General features: G+C 38.9%; 1 protein-coding gene across 1 annotated transcript in view; it reads right to left on the reverse strand.

Annotated features, from left to right (window-relative positions):
* Positions 1 to 10577: 10577 nt before the first annotated feature.
* LOC125804613 (uncharacterized) overlaps positions 10578 to 17394 on the reverse strand; it is a 62428-nt gene continuing 55611 nt past the window's right edge. Inside the window, exons 2-3 of the mRNA XM_049483684.1 lie at positions 11735 to 12789; positions 10578 to 11539 (exon numbers count right to left, since the gene is read on the reverse strand). Coding sequence (XP_049339641.1) covers positions 10751 to 11539; positions 11735 to 12789 — 1844 coding nt within the window. The 3' untranslated portion in view covers positions 10578 to 10750. The remainder of the gene's footprint in view (positions 11540 to 11734; positions 12790 to 17394) is intronic.

The raw sequence follows: 17394 nt of genomic DNA on the forward strand, positions 1-17394 counted from the left end.
GAGCGCCATCTATCAATCCAAGAAGAGCAAGGCCAATTGTGCTCTCTCATGGCGCCGGTAGCTGATGGCAAGCTGCATGACCGGGATACGAACCAGTGATCTCCCGATCATAGTGGCAGTGCTTTAAAATGCTGGACCACTCAGCACCCACAGCCAACTGCCACATTTAACCACTTTTTATCAAAATAAAAACTTTCTTTAAACAGCCATCCATTAAAAAGTTGATTTTGTTTGATCTTTAGTGACCTTACCGCAGAAAACCTCTTTTTGGTTTGTTAAAAAAAATGTATGACTGTATAAAGTTCTGAATTGATTGTCTGATTATTTCCGAAAGCCGGATGATTGACGTCAGATTGACCTCAGCAGTGGCTCCCATCTATCAAGTGGTCAATGAAATATTCAGCTAAGTGACCCAGTCATAGTTCAGGCATTTAAATTGGTGATAATCGTTGACTTTAAGTGTCACAGTTCAGAATGATGAATAAAGCAGGTGGTCTTCCTCCAGCGGACCCCCGCATGCCTCTGCCATTTTTTATCTTCTCAGGCTGGTTGAGGTTAATCTGCTCAGACAGTCTTGTGCAGGTGTGGTATGAAGGACACCAGGCACTGACAGGACATGCTGGGGTTCTGTTTCTCCAGAAGCTTCTGAAGGCTGGGGAATGGGAGTGATTGAATGGATGCACTGTATTAATGTGGTGACTGTTGGCCAGGGCAATTTTTAAGGGTCTGGGATATTCTTTATTAATACAGGTGTGTAATATATAATTTTAGCTTCCCCATTACAATGTGTGCATATACGACAATCACTTAACAGGCAAAAGGCAAATTAGCTAGCTTAATTAAAAAGGGGAAATTTACTCTGTTCACATTTTATGATACCACTATCAAAATCATATTATGTCTACACTGTGTCATTTATCTCTGTCTTTGGTACACAGTGGATATTATGTGGATATTATTAATATCATGACATGCCATCATTTTACTTCTGAAAAATCTGTTAAATCTTTTTTTATTATTTCTTTTTAATATTGCAATATATATACAGCACTGGAAAAAAGTTTCTGAATCAGTTCTCTGATTTAGCTATTTACAGTTTGAGTGAAATAAACATTGTAGTTTTAATCTATAAACTACAGACAACATTTCTCCCAAATTCCAAATAAAAATATTGTCATTTACAGCATTTATTTGCAGAAAATGAGAAATGGCTGAAATAACAAAAAATATCAGCAGAGCTTTCATACCTCAAATAATGTGAAGAAAAAAAGTTTATATTCATAAAGTTTTAGGAGTTCAGAAATCAATATTTGGTGAAATAACCCTGGTTTTTAATCACAGTTTTCATGCATCTTGGCATGTCCTCCACCAGTCTTACACACTGCTTTTGGATAACGTTATGCCACTCCTGGTGCAAAAATTCAAGCAGTTCAGTTTGGTTTGATGGCTTGTGATCATCCATCTTCCTCTTGATTATACTCCAGAAGTTTTCAATTTGGTAAAATCAAAGAAACTTTTCATTTTTATTTTTATTTTTTTTATATATTGAAGATATATTGAAGAACTGTGAAATATTTCTAACATTGTACAGCCCTACATTGTGAACAATAGGAGTTCTATAAAGTGAGGTGAAAAGAGTGAAAAAGTGGTGATTTCACAATAGAAGGAATGTTTTTAGACTTATTGGAGCCATTTCAAAGCATTTCTGTTAGTCAATTCAGCATTAAACTTAAAGATGTGAATATTTTCATAAAGTGACAAACAGACATTGCAAAATATGAATTGAGGATATATATATGTATATGACCACACACATCAAATGAATTTTATGTTAATATGGTCAATAATTAAAACCCATGGTGCTATTTGTAGCAATTATTTTTGCTGCAGCGATGACCTACTGTGAACAAATTAATAACTTGCAGGATTAAATATTAATTGGAGTTATTACTACAACTGAAATCTTTAATTATTAATTGAACAGTCTATATTTCACCATGTCTTGTTTTGCATCAAAGACCACAGTCATTATCTTATTCACAGTGCCACAGTACCCAGTTCTCTTATGGGTGATAGATTACATTACATTTATGGCATTTAACTGATGCTCTTATCCAGAATGACTTACAAGCTTATTCCAGTTACAGAGGTGGGCCAATGTAGTGTTAGGAGTCTTGCATAAGGACTCTTATTGGCTTAGCACAACATAATCATCCAGACCCGATTTTCAGCCTCTGCCCATGTTTTTGCCTTTAGCCTATAAGAGCTAGTTCACATGACGTGGTTCACCTGAGAACTAAGTTTTTTACACCTGTGTCTTATTCATTTCATTGTATTTAAGCCTGTTTGTTACTCTGTCCTGTGCGAAGTATTGCCAACATTTCTGTCAGCATGCTGAATGTTTATTTCTGTCTTTGGCTTTTTTTGAGTTTGGACCTGTTTTTGTTTTTATACAATCTGATTATTTACCATCTCTTTGGACAGCTTAACATTAAACAGTTTTTTTTTTTATTTTTATATTTGTGAGCATGTTTTGTTTTAGCAGCCTTACTCCATTATAATTTTAAAATAAACAGTGTTGACTAAGGGCTACATAATGACTTATTGATGAATCTGCAGAGAACCTTGATCTGACCAAATTAGAAAAGAGTGTAGGAGGAGCTGGACATTAAGAGACTGTCCATCACAGCAGACATCCCCATCACCAGGGATTCTATGTGCTAAATAAAATGAATTGATTGAGATTGTTCTCCCAAATGGGGTTTTATTTGTTCTGAATGAAGTAAAGATATGTCAAAATATGTCAGATGACACTCAAACATTGTGTCCTGCTTGACCCCTGAGTAACAGAAGCAAATACAAAGAATCCACACAAAAAGAGTTATACCATGAAGACATACATATTAGAGGGATTCGTTTTTTTTTTTTTTCATTCACAAAAGCCCCCTCAGGACAGTTACCCTAATGTTCTCCAGCCTTCAGGAAGAGTTATGAAGTCAGTAGTTCTGAAGAAGTAAACCCACCAAAATTAGGTCCAGCCCAAAGAAGTGGTCTCAGTCTGGATCAACTAAACCAGACACTTTGTTTAATGCTTTGGACTTTTTAAACAATTTCAAAAGTTTGAGGCAGGCTTTCCTCGTTCATTAAACAATAGAAGAAGAAAAAGAACTGGTGCTCTGCCAAAATTCTATGCACTGTAGCATTGCAGCAGTGTAGATAAAACAGATTACGCTGATGACTCCTATATCTACTGTAACTGTAGATTAATCCTTATTTATAAAAATAAAAAATGAAACAAAATGAATCAGGTAATCTCTTATGTTCATTCTGCTGCAGAATTCAACGCAACCCAAATACACACAAAACGATTTATAGCATGAAGGTATAAATAATAGTGGCCTTGCTTCTCCATACACAAAAACCCCCTTAGGACAGTGATCTTGAGGGTCTCCAGCCTGGAGGTAGAATTATGGCGTTAGAAATGCTTAATCAGACTTTCAGACTTTTCAGTTTAGTCTAAGAAAGAAGCTGTCTCAGTATAGATCATCTGAACAATAGTTTGGTTTATTTTCATTGTAAAAACACTTTATTGGATGGTTTAGATATTGGAACCATTTCCAAAAAGTTGACACAGGCCATCATCACCTATTAAACAATAGAAGAAGAAAAAGAACTGGTAATTGTGGTGAAGTGAAGTCTTAGTCTGGATGAACTGAACCATGGGTTGGTTTGTTTGCATAGTAAAAACACTGTATTGGGTGGTTTATATCTACTATATATGTAGATTAATCCTTATTTATATAAAAAAGCAGCAATCAAATGAATTTGACACAGCCCATAGTGGAAGCATATAAAAAGAACCCACACAAAACAATTCATAGCATGAAGGCTTCTCCATATGCAAAAGTCCCCTCAGGACAGTGAGCTTGAGAGCCTGGAGGTAGAATTATGAGTCAGGGATGCTTTATCAGACAGATTAAAAGAAGGGTTCTCAGTCTAGATTAACTGAACCATGGTTTGGTTTGTTTGCATTGTAAAAAAAACACTTTATTTGTATGGTTTAGATGTTTGGACCAATTCCAAAAAGTTGAGACAGTCAATCATCACCCATTACACAATAGATGAAGAAAAATAATATTTCTGACTTTGTGAGCACCACGGTTACACAGATGCTTGGATTTCTGTATCCACTGTATCTACTGTAGGTGTAGAATAATCCTTATTTTAAAAAAGAAATGAAGAATCTGTTCTGCTCATTTTGCTGCGTGATGTTCATGCAGTCATAAGGAGGCCGAATCCGACGCAAACCCACAATAGAAACGAGTACAAAGAACCCACACAAAGAGATTTATACCACGGAGGCATAAATAATAGCGGCATCATTTTTTCATACACAAAAGCCCCCTCAGGACAGTGAACTTGATGTTCTCCAGCCTTCAGGAAGAATTATGGAGTCAGGAATGCTGTTTCACCGGGAGCTTGATGATAACTATTTTGGGCCGCATGCTGTATAGTCCGTGCTGAATTCTCTGACGTGCAGGGGCTGTTGCTTAATAATAACAACGGTACAGTATATACTGTATTCCTGCATTGCTGCTTATGTAACTACAGTAGGTATTGTATATATTAATATATAATGCCGTGCCCGTGCTCTACTTCTACACAGAGAGAGCTTCTCCGGAATTTGTTCCAGCGTCTTTCCGAGGTGCCACAGCCACCGCTTCCGTTCAGCAGGTCAACAGGCCGGGATTGAAGTGTAAAGAGCGTAAAGAGCGTAAAGACACTTCATTTCATTTCAATAAGCAGATTTAAGAGAGAGAGCGAGAGGGAGAGGGGGATACTTTACGCTGATTTATGCCCCGCCATAATAAAACAGACATTTCCCCCCCTCGCCTGTTTAATATGCGAATATGCAGAGCATCTCGACTCTGACAGCCCCCCATTAATAAAGCGGCTGGCGTGGAGCAGAGAGGGGCCTCGTAGCTCATCTTTATGAAAATACATGATGATGGTTTTACCGAGCATCATCTTTTACACTTTTACAGTCTGTGTCCATGTGCCTGAGCAGGGACAGCCTGAACACTATGCTGGGTGAAGTAGTACACACGGCAATAAAATTTGTGTATATATATATATATATATATATATATATATATATATACACACACAAAAGGGCACCAAATACATGCTTACAACAAAAAGCCCACAGGTTTCCGCACCTGGAGAGCTGAGTGGCAAAATTTATTGCATTTGCAAACATGCACATTATAAATCCCAAGCTCCCCCTCTGACACATTCTGCAACATTTGCATTGCCTTGAAACTGAATTACATTCGATAAGACACACATATTAATAATAGACAACACTTTCTGGGAGATTTCCTTTTTTTTCACCCCTATTTAAGGTTTAGCCAGATGGTCAGCTGCAGAAAATACAGCAGCATCTTCTTTAATTTCAGTGAAAGCATTTCTGAAAACTTGCCTGCTATGGCTTTCTTTCTTCTGCTGTAGCTACATCATCTGCACTTTATTTCCCGCACTATAGAGAGAAACGTTTCAGGAAAATAGGGACAGCACAAACCATAGAGGTCTGAGGAGAACTTAACATTTTAACAATTTTCCAATAATGTAATAGCACCCAAACAGTGTTATACAATTGTGCACTTACCATTTGTAAATCAGATATATGACAAGATATATTTAAAAATAGCTTTCCTTCTTATCTAATGTACTTAATATTTGTTCAATATTAAAATACACTGCCTGGTCACACACTAATATTTGTTTGGAGCGACTTTAGCTTTGATTGCAGCACACATTCACTGTGGCATTGTTTCATTAAGCTTCTGTAATTGTACAAGATTTATATCAATCCAGTGTTGCATTAATTGTTCACTAAGATCTTGCAGCAACATTGATGATGGTGGAGTCTAACCACTGCACAAAATCTTCTCCATCCAGCACATCCCAAAGATTCTCAATGAGGTTAAGGTCTGGACTCTGTGGTGAACTCTCTCAATCCATGTGTGAAAATGAAGATCTCATGCTCCCTGAATCACTCTTTCACAATTCCAGCTCCATGAATCCTGACACTGTCATCTTGGAATATGTCCGTGGCATCAGGGAAGAAAAAATCCATTGATGGAATAACCTGGTCAGGTATTCAGGTAGTCAGCTGACGTCATTCTTTCAGCACATACTGTTACTGAACCTAAACCTGCAGACCAACTGCAGCATCAACCCCACATCATTTACTTAGTTAAATCCAGGTGGTGTTAGCTGACTTGGTTTGCTAAGTTAATCTTTTTACAAACTAACTGTTTGAAAGAATAGTAAAATATATGAGCTTTATAGGGCTAGAATATTAACGTTAAGTGAGCTAACTTAGCCTTAGCATTTATTTGTTTACTAAAAGACTGGTTGTCGTTCTTTATGCGAATTTCACTCACATCTACTGTGATCTACTGTGGTTTTCTGTGACATTGTTATGGTTGTTTATTATATGTATTATAGTACTGTAGTCAAAATGTTGCCTGGCTCAGAGTCATGAAGTGCCTGCATGTGATAACCAGTGTGTGACCTGTTTTATATTACATTGTAAATGTTATTTTTGTAGAGAAAAGCCTTACAAAAACTTAAAATTCTAACTTTTTAAAAAGTTAGTTTTATTTTAACCCATAAAATGCTGAGGCATGTTACATTTTAAGGTTTACTATTCTGTTTTACTCTTAACTTAAATTTGACTTTGATTTTGTTTGGTGTGGCGCAGTGGATAACACCACTGCATGCCAGTGAGCTACCACATCATATGGGAGACTGGGGTTCAATTACCAACTGGGGTGACTATACTGTTCTACACCAATAAGAGTCCATGGGCAATACTCCTAATACTACTGTACACTGCCCCAACTCTGTATTAGGAATAACCTTGTAAGTCGCTGTGGATAAGTGCGTCAGATAAAAGCCATACATGTGAATAAAAATGGATTTTGGTCATTTTAAAGGTTAATAAAGTGAAATAGTAATTTCCAGTCTATGTTTTATAAAGCTAGTGTATCACAACAGAACTATTTGATGCTGTCTGACACAAAAAATTATCTGCTTTTCTAAATCGTCTCCTTCCTTTCAGTTTCCTTTACGCTGTTACCTCCATCGCTAGGCCCAGTCCATGGATGAGATCTGACAGCAGTCCAGTTCCACATTACAAATCTCCTCACATTACACACTTCCTCGCTTCCTCCCTGCTGGCTCGCAGCAAACACACTCAGGAATAGCCGCGGACGTCCAGCTCCCGGTCCGCTCCTGCATTAGCCAGCCCCTCCGTCCATGTTTTTTACATGAGGGGGTCTCGGAGGGGGGAAGAGCAGGAATCCTACACTGTTTAAATACAGGATTTGGGACATCAAAGTGAGACAGCGATTGGAATAACAGAAATAATTAGGGACGGAGAGAGAAGCAGAAATATCCGCATTTCCATAAGACTGTAATTAATGTGTGGGCCGACTCAGCTCGGCTCGGAGGAAGTTGTTGTTTTTCTTTTTTTTCATTCTGTTCTTGGTTTGAGAGGATTTACAATAATAATCACAATACCAGTTTAAAGGCTTTAGAATGGTTTAAACCTCTGACCAGTTAAAGCCCTCTTGGATCATCATACAAAACATCGTGTTTGACACATTTAGCTTGTGTCAAACATTTTGAAAGAAAAGAAAAAGAAAACCCATAAACAATAACTGATGTTAGGGGAAAATATTAGAAATGAGTAAAGTTGAATTTTAATTTTGCATCAATTTGTATATATTTTTAATAATAAGCATAACTTGAAAAGTGCATTGTTATTGTATCTCAATCTTGTTACCATGGCATAGCTAGGTGGCTGCTAGAGTGGTTACTATAGTGTTGATATGGTGTTATTGCTGGTTGTCATGGTTTTCCAGGTGCTTAGTGTCATGCTGTGGTGTTTCTATGTGGTTGCTATGGTATCCAAGGTGATTGCTTAGTGCTTAAGGACTTAAAAATTTAGCTATACTGTATCTGAGGGCAGCTAATGTGTTGCTGGGTGGTTACTAAGGTTCTATTATGTGGTTGTTGTTGGTTGCCATGGTTTTGCTATGAAGTAGCTGTTCATTGCTGAAAAGTCCATTGCTATTATATCTCAGGTTGTTACCATGGCATTGCTAGGTGGCTGCTAGAGTGGTTACTATAGTGTTGATATGGTGTTATTGCTGGTTGTCATGGTTTTCCAGGTGCTTAGTGTCATGCTGTGGTGTTTCTATATGGTTGCTATGGTATCCAAGGTGATTGCTTAGTGCTTAAGGACTTAAAAATTTAGCTATACTGTATCTGAGGGCAGCTAATGTGTTGCTGGGTGGTTACTAAGGTTTTATTATGTGGTTGTTGTTGGTTGCCATGGTTTTGCTATGAAGTAGCTGTTCATTGCTGAAAAGTCCATTGCTATCATATCTCAGGTTGTTACCATGGCATTGCTAGGTGGCTGCTAGAGTGGTTACTATAGTGTTGATATGGTGTTATTGCTGGTTGTCGTGGATTTCCAGGGGCTTAGTGTCATGCTGTGGTGTTTCTATGTGGTTGCTATGGTATCCAAGGTGATTGCTCAGTGGTTGCTAAGGTTTTGCTACACTGTATTTGATGGTGGCTAATATGTTGCTGGGTGGTTATTATGTTTATTTACGTGGTTGCTGTGGTAATCTGGTTGTTGCAAGGTACTGTAGTTGATTGCAATGGTTTTGCTATGCAGTAGCTGTTACGTACTGTTCATTTAGTGCTGGGTGGTTGCTGGGATGCTACTACTATATGTGTTTGCTGCTGAAAAAAATGTGTTGATAGGCTGCTGTTTAGGTATTGCTTAGTGTTTTACAATGCTAGAGCTATTGGTTTCTAAGATATTGATTGATGGTTACTGTGGTAATGAAGTAAAGTAGTAAAGGAGTACTTGCTCTGAAAATACAAAATTATTGAAATACTTAAGAACTGTAGAACTATAACATTAAGGTTATGTATAGTGGAATATAAGTCAAGAAACACCCACAGTATCACCCAGTCTTACGTTTGATCAGTTAAAATCTCTTTGGTGTAATAAACTTTTAGGGGTTCTGACACACCGAGCAGACTGCTGGCCGCCGCTGGGCCGTCACTGAGCATCTGCAGCTACAGTAACTGCTGCCCATAGGTTTTGTGGTGTATCCCGCATCGTTAGTACTTGTCATCTCTTGTCAGTGCATGTTCAGTTGATATTGAGCATGCTGAAGCGGCATCACACACCAGTAGTGAGAGTGTTCTCTGATTGGCTGATCAGCCTTCAGCCAATCACTGCATGAGAATCAGAAATCAGAAGTGAGCAATGCAATCAAATCTGCTGGTCCAGTTTGTTTTTTCCAATGATATTGGCTGCTATAGTTTGTTTTTCATCACATATCTTGGACATTATGCCTATTTTTGCAAACACAATTGTTTTTTTTTTTTTTTCTGTAAATGTATTTATACAGCTGCTGATGTCGCAAAGCAGCTTTACAGAAATGTGGAAGCAGGACAGAGACTCAGACAAAACATAGAACACAAAAACTCCACTTAGCAATGTAGGCAAGAAAAAACTACCTCAGAGCTGGAGGAGGAAGAAACCGTGGGTTTCACGCATACCTTGTACTATCTCATGTATATTTACATTTACTATCAATGCTAATATATAAGGAGGGACCCATCCTCCTCTGGTCAGTCAACTTATAAATGAATGCTGATAAGTTATATTTACATGTTATGTTACGTTATGTTCAAGTCAAGTCAAGTCAAGTCAAGTAGTTTTATTGTCAATACTGCATATGTACAGGACATACAGAGAATTGAAATTACGTTACTCTCCTTCCCAATTTTTACAGCAAGTACAGATAATAGATATAATAAAAGAGAATGGGAGACACTATGTGTACAATACAGCAGCGACACAAATAGACATACATGAGACAAAAACAAGGTGCAGTGGTGTGGGGGAGAAATAGATATATAAATATAAGTTAAAAAAAGAAATAGATATATAATATAAAAGAGTGGGAGACACTATATGTACAATACAACAAGACACAATAAACATACGTAAGACGGAAGACAACAGTGCAATATTGATGGTGATTGAGATGGAATGACAGTATAAATAGTATATAACAGCAGTGCAAATATGTTATGTAGCTTAAGGCTGGTAAAGTGAATGAGTGCTAAAGATCTTAAAAGTTCACAGTTTTTGGGGAAGTAAAGTGTGTTATTATGTTAATGTATAAACCAGTATGGCACCAAACCTTTTACTGTACTGGTATCGACACCAATCTGTATTAGCACTAGTGAGCACTGTTACCATAAAACACTACATGTCTGCAGTGTGGAATTACTATTCTTTCCTTCCTGCACATTTTACTATAATGTTGCAATTTTCATTTTTTTCATAACTCTCAAACATTTCAAATAAGCAGTTACTTAACTAGTAAATTCTGTTCTTTAAAGTTTATTTTATTGGATTTGGGATACAGAATACTGTCTTTGCTTAAATAAAGTTTATAACATTTACATTTACATTTACATTTATGGTATTTAGCAGACGCCCTTATCCAGAGCGACTTACAACAGTGCTTCAAAGTTACTTAAGATATCCAAAGCTAGTTTGTAGACTAGGATCAAGAGATACATAGAACTTAATCATGTTAAGAACCCTAGGAACCTTTTTTTTTTTTTTTTTTTTTTTTTTTTTTTAGTTTAGGAACTCTTTGAAAAGATGTGTCTTCAGTCGACGTTTGAAGACCGTGAGTGACTCTGCTGTTCTGACATCCAGTGGAAGTTCATTCCACCACCTTGGTGCCAGCACAGAGAAGAGTCTGGATGTCTGTTTTCTGTGTGTTTTGAGTGATGGAGGTTCGAGCCGAGCTGTACTGGAAGCTCTAAGAGCTCTTGGTGCAGATCTGGCTTTGACCATCGCCATCAGGTATGAAGGTGCTGGTCCGTTTTTTGCCTTGTAGGCCAGCGTCAGGGTTTTGAATCGGATGCGGGCGGCAACAGGAAGCCAGTGGAGGGAACGCATCAAAGGAGTCACATGACTGAACTTCGGAAGATTGAAGACGAGTCGTGCTGCCGAGTTCTGAATTAACTGTAGTGGTTTGATGGCTCGCAGTGGAAGACCAGCCAGTAGAGAGTTGCAGTAGTCAAGTCTTGAGATGACAAGAGACTGCACAAGCACCTGAGTGGCATCCTGAGACAGAAACGGTCGAATTCTTCGGATGTTGTACAGGAGAAATCTGCATGACCGAGTCAGATTTGCAATATGGCTCGAGAACGATAACTGGTCATCCATTACTACACCAAGGCTTCTTGCTTCTGCCGATGGAGTGACCAGTGAGTTCTCGAAAGAGATGGAGAGATTGTTGTGAGGGCTTGTAGTTCCTGGGATGAACAGAAGGTCAGTCTTGCTGGGGTTGAGTTTTAGGTGATGAGAACTCATCCACATCGAGACATCATTGAGACATGCTGAGATGCGGGATGAAACCTGAGTGTCGGAAGGAGGAAATGAAAGGATTAGTTGAGTGTCATCAGCATAGCAGTGGTATGAGAATCCATGAGAAGATATTATTTCACCCAGAGAGCGAGTATAGAGTGAGAAAAGAAGAGGACCAAGCACCGAGCCTTGTGGAACCCCAGTGGAGAGTCTGCATGGAGCAGATGTTGCCCCTTGCCAAGTTACCTGGTAGGAACGGTCCTCCAGGTACGATGCAAACCACTGCCATGCAGAGCCAGTGATTCCAAGGCTGGTGAGGATGGAAAGGAGAATGCTGTGGTTGACCGTGTCGAAAGCAGCAGAGAGATCAAGCAGAATCAGAACAGATGACAGGTTAGTAGCTTTTGCTGCATGAAGCTTCTCTGTAACTGCAATGAGGGCAGTTTCAGTAGAATGTGCAGGTTTGAAGCCAGACTGGTTTGGATCCTGAAGATTGTTCTGAGTGAGAAAGAGAGAAAGTTGGTTGTAGACAGCACGCTCAAGGACTTTGGAAAGGAAAGAGAGGAGAGAAACTGGCCTGTAGTTGCCAACGTCCAAGCTGTCTAGAGTTGGTTTCTTCAAGATAGGAACCACTCTGGCAGTCTTAAAAGTTGATGGAACATGACCAGATGATAGAGAGGTGTTAATGATGTGAGTGATGAACGGAAGGAGGTCAGGAGCAATTGTCTGAAAGAGGGAAGATGGTAAAGGGTCAAGTGGGCAAGTGGTTGGATTGTTAGAATGTAGAAGATGAAGGATTTCATCTGTGGAAAGCAGAGAGAATTGAGACAGAGAGGTAGAATGTGGAAGATAGAACTTGGTGGGAAGGGTAGAGGCAGGGGGAAAGGATTGGCGGATATTTGCTACTTTCTCCTCAAAGGAGTTGACAAAATCATCCGGGGAGAGGGTTGTGGGAGGTTGAGGAGTGGGAGGGTTTAGAAGAGATGAGAAGATGGTGAAGAGTTTGCGAGGGTCAGATGCTGATTCTTCCAGTTTCCTTTTGTAGAAAGAGGATTTTGCAGCAGTTACCTCTGTTGAAAATCGGGATAGGAGAGATTGGTAAGAGCAGAGGTCTGAGTATTGTTGAGATTTTTTCCACTTCCTCTCGGCTAGCCTTAGCTCTCTACGGTTGTTGCGTAGAACATCCGACAGCCATGGGGTGGCTGGAGAGGATTTTGCTGGCCTTGAAGTAAGAGGAGAGAGAGTGTTGATGGAAGAGGTGATAGATGAGAGTTGTAGTTTTGTCAGAGTTGGTTTCGGAACTCAACATAGGCAGGTGCTTAAACATCTGGTATCAGTATTGGCATTTAAAAAAAAAATAATGTCATTGGTGCATCCCTACTGTATTCCCTGCAGAATCATTTCACCTGGATTGTGAGTTCCACTATCCCACCAGATATAATGCTACTTAATGCCATATTATACTACTTTTCTAAAAGGTGGACAATCCTCAGGATCTTGGTCTTCAGGGCAGGTCAAATTATTTCTAAAAACTAAAACTTTATATTTGGATATATTTGGTTAACATTGAGAGTCAACAGTAATTCATATCAATTTTTTTTTTTTTTTTTTTTTTTTTTTTTTTTTTTAATATATCACACCACATATGTAATACTTTTGTCCAAATGTACGGGCCCCAGCAGTAAATTGGTTAAGTGTATAGGATTTCTGCTAGAGTTGCTTGTTTTTTGGCTTGGATAATTCTTGCTTGGAATTTATACTATCATGTTCACCCACTGTGCTGTCCACTGTGGGTGGTAATACCTTAATATGATGAAATGTATCCCTGGTACACATGGAGACACTATCGTGACAGTATGGATCAAAGAATGTTAAATGCCTGCACAACTTAAAAAAATGTAGTGTCCCCCTTGCCTTTGACATAAGCACACTGACCAGTGTTCACTCTCACTCACTTTCTCACAAGATAACACCTCACAATCTATACAGATGTGGGCATTCCCAAGCTGTCACATGAGGTAAACGCCTCAAGACGTTTGGCATGTTGTTAAATGTACATGTTTAACTGGAGGATTAAAGTGTGGAATTCTAAATGTAAATCTGAAAGAATCAGAATGAAATCTTGAATTAAAGAAAATTTCCGTCTTTAAATAAACTTGGAGCTTCGTCCTTCCATTTGTTTTCCACACACGGCTACCATTCCAGCCGTAACCATTAGCTTTTCTGCCCTCTGAATGAGAGAAACATGTGAGTGGGGCCACAATGTCTGCCTCTTTATCTAATAGCTGCCTTTTGCAGCCCTGCCAGCAGCTGCTAAGAACAGTGGTGAGCGTATGGTTGAATTAATCTGGGATGAGTCTGTGAAACCAATACCTCCAGTGGACAAGTTTATCCAGCCTCTGCTTTAAGGGTTATTGACTCTGGCTGTGTTTGGCACGCTAAGCTAAGCTCTTTTCCCGGCCTTTTCCACATTCTATCACTCATCAACCCTTAAAGCCCTATTTCCAGCTCTGATATAGAGCTGGTACATGCTGTGAAATTTGATTTATTTACCCTGCAAAATATATCTCCCACAAGGCTTATAACCACCTCCATAAAACCAGTACAGTAAGACGCCTCTGGAAACGGCCAACCGTGAATCGGCAGCGTGATTTTTTTATTATTTTTTTATTTCATTTTATTTTTTTCTGGCTTCTGTCATTTGTACCGATTAAAGGGCGACAGCTCATAGCGCCCCCTGTTAGAACATCCACAGGGCTTTTTTTTTTTTCGATGACTCGGCCCGAAATAAAGTCATCGGCCAGGGGTGATGGATGGAGGTGGAGTAAAGTAATACTTCCTGGTGCAAACCGGGCCGGACCTCCTCTCAGCCCTTTCATCCGTCATCACCAGAGTGACCTTGCGCGATTGTGCTCAGATGAACCAGTGGCTTGGCCAGCATTGAAAGAAAAAGTCAGCAATGCTTGCGGAGGGACGTCGGCGGAGGAGAAACGGGGTGGAGATTGCTACCATAGGTTTGGAAGAGGCAATAAAGCTGAGTGAAACTTCAGCATCATGTTCATACACCTCATCCTGCAGCTAATGGACCTGGGAGGATATAAACCATGACACACTCATGGCTCATGAACTTACAATCTATTTATATGGCTGCATTTGACGCTAGTTTGTAGCTTAGACCAAAAAAAGAAACTGTTAAAATGACTGTATAACCCATTATTGCTTGGTCAATAATGGAGATTTGGGGGAATATACACAGTCCACTTCTTGTTTCTATAGATAGTGTCCATTTTTTCAACTCCACTGACTCTTTTTCTCTGCATGCATTATTATTGTTCTCCTTTTATCCTGTTTTTCAATGATTAGGAGCCCAACGCTCCACCCCAAGGCTGGTACATATTTAGTGGGTCATTCCCAACACTGCAGTGACACTAAATGGCATAGTGGTGGTATGTTAGCAGTGTGTGTTTTGGTGCTATGCACGGATCAGGCAATGCAGCAGTGCTGCTGTAGTTTTTAAACACCTCTGTATCATTGCTGAGCTGAACTAAATATTCCACCAATCAGAGATATCCAACCAACAGCATCCTGTAGGCACCATCCCATGGCCTCCTGTGGGCACCACTGATGAAGGACAAGAGCAGGGGTCGGCAATTAAGTTTGGCCACAGGCCAGATATTTTCCAAGCCATTACGTGGCAGGTCACAAAAAAAATAATCTGTTTTAAAAAATAAAGTGCTTCAGACTAGTAGCTCCCCAGCCCAGAGAGTTGTTGAACCCAATTGCAGAACAGATGAATTCAAAGCAGGTAAACTCAAGGATGGAAAAAAAAAAAAATCATATATATTTTTTAAATATTTTTTTATTATTATTCACTATAGTTCAAACAACCTCACGGTCAGATGTTTCATGTTTCCAGATGTGGCCCGCAGAACACCTATTGCTGATCCTTGGACTAGAGGATGATCAACACAATCTACAAGGTGGAGCAGATAGGTAGCAGCGTCGAATAGAGTCAGATGACAATAAGTTAACACACCATGAGACTAATAATAAAGTATGTAAAGAAACAGATACAGGACTACAGTCTGCAATTAAAAAGAACTACAAAGTGCTCTGCTTCATAAAGACAGCAGAGCTGATAGATTGGACAATAAATGTAAAAACAAAGAGGTGATCATACTATTACACTATTCTGACTGGACTGTGTATTACATAAGGAAAGATCCTGGTTCATTGGCACAGAAACATTCTGGACTACATTTTAAGCAAATCTGAACCATATGGTTTGCTTTAAGTAATACAGCATAACAGCCCTATTCAACAGCAGACAGTGTCCCCTGGTGTTTGCTATTACAGATTACTATCGATCCCATCAAAGTACTAATTATCTCCCTCATAACCGCCTCTCATAAACATATCATTATCCAAGATCACAAGGTCTTATGGCTTGCTGTTCATGTTCTCATCCTTGTGCAACTAAAGCAGCCAAGATTGTCTAAATCAGAGCTGAGAGATTCCTTTGTCCTGTAGCCAAACACCATGAAGCCATTGAACAGTTTGGTCAACATGGGCTGGAACTGTGGGGTCATGTATTAAAAACTGTGGCTTGCGTGGGGACACTCTTTCACCACTCTTTCACCAGTTCGATCTGTCTGTTCCACATTTTAAACAAGCGTAAACTTGGTTCCAGATTTCCAGCTTTATTAACCCTTAGAACCCTACGGACGGATTTTCCGTCCAAAATCGAACCTTGTGTTCTCAGCTTAATTACTCAGGAATCCCTTCACACATAAACATAATCCATATATGGTTAGAAAGAGCGGAACTTACTCTTTCTAACAATAGCAATGACATCCCAGAGCGGTAAAGTATCTACTGTACAAGAAACCTAATGAGAAAAAACCCTAAAAAGGTTAGATCTCCTTCCCCAACCAATATTAATTACCTTTAGTGCTTCAAGCATATTTATATGATGTTTCAAACCAAATAATATCAGTAAATAAAGACTCAAAAGTGTCCACAGAAAAAGTGTGAAACTACCTGCTTTACTCAAACTAAAGCTAGGTATGGTGTGCGCACTACTTTATATAGTTTTTATTTTGCTTGCTCATTTTTACTAAGTACTTATTTTGCACTAAACATTTTTATTTATTTAGACTAAATAGTTTACATTTTGCATATAGTTTTCTTTGTGTGTCCTGATCAAAATACAGAAAGGCATAGGCTGCTCTGAGCATCAGGTTTTTAGTATCTACATGTATCCTAGAGGTGTAATTATTGATTATCAAGAAAAATAAATCCGCCTGATGCTAGCCATGCATTTTTTCAAAGTAATAATTAATAAGCCATGTAATCAAATATTCTCAATATTCTCATGCTTTCAACTCATAAACACTCTAGCCTAACCTAAAATATATCTTAGGTGTGAATATATTTAAAGTATATACATTAAAAAATAAGTAAACTAAACTAAAGTAAACTAAACTAAAAAAAAGGTGCTTGGTAAAATTTTGACCAAAATGTGATCAGTTCCAGGAAAATATAACAATTCTGCTTCTTTTTACATTTTCAATGATTGTATTTTTGAGCAGCCGTATGGCTTCTGGAGTAAAAGAGATCAGGGCATGTGTCTGTCTGATATAATTACTGTTATAAGAGCTGAAGGAGGAACTGACAAAAACACAGAAAGAAAAAACACACCAAAACCTAAGCCTAAGGCACGCCAGAGCTTTGTCATAATGTGAAAAAAAATAAAAATAAAATAATGACCCCAGTGTACCAGTGTAAACAGTTGGGTTGTTCATTATGTGCATTATGTGGGCAACATCCCACGTGGGCGTCCTTGATTGGGTTGCGTTGTCATTGTAAAGCCCACCTGTTGTGGAGGTAGCGCCAAATCGCCGATC

This window comes from Astyanax mexicanus, chromosome 9 (genome assembly GCF_023375975.1).
Source record: "Astyanax mexicanus isolate ESR-SI-001 chromosome 9, AstMex3_surface, whole genome shotgun sequence".
In the NCBI taxonomy this organism is placed as follows: Eukaryota; Metazoa; Chordata; class Actinopteri; order Characiformes; family Acestrorhamphidae; genus Astyanax; species Astyanax mexicanus.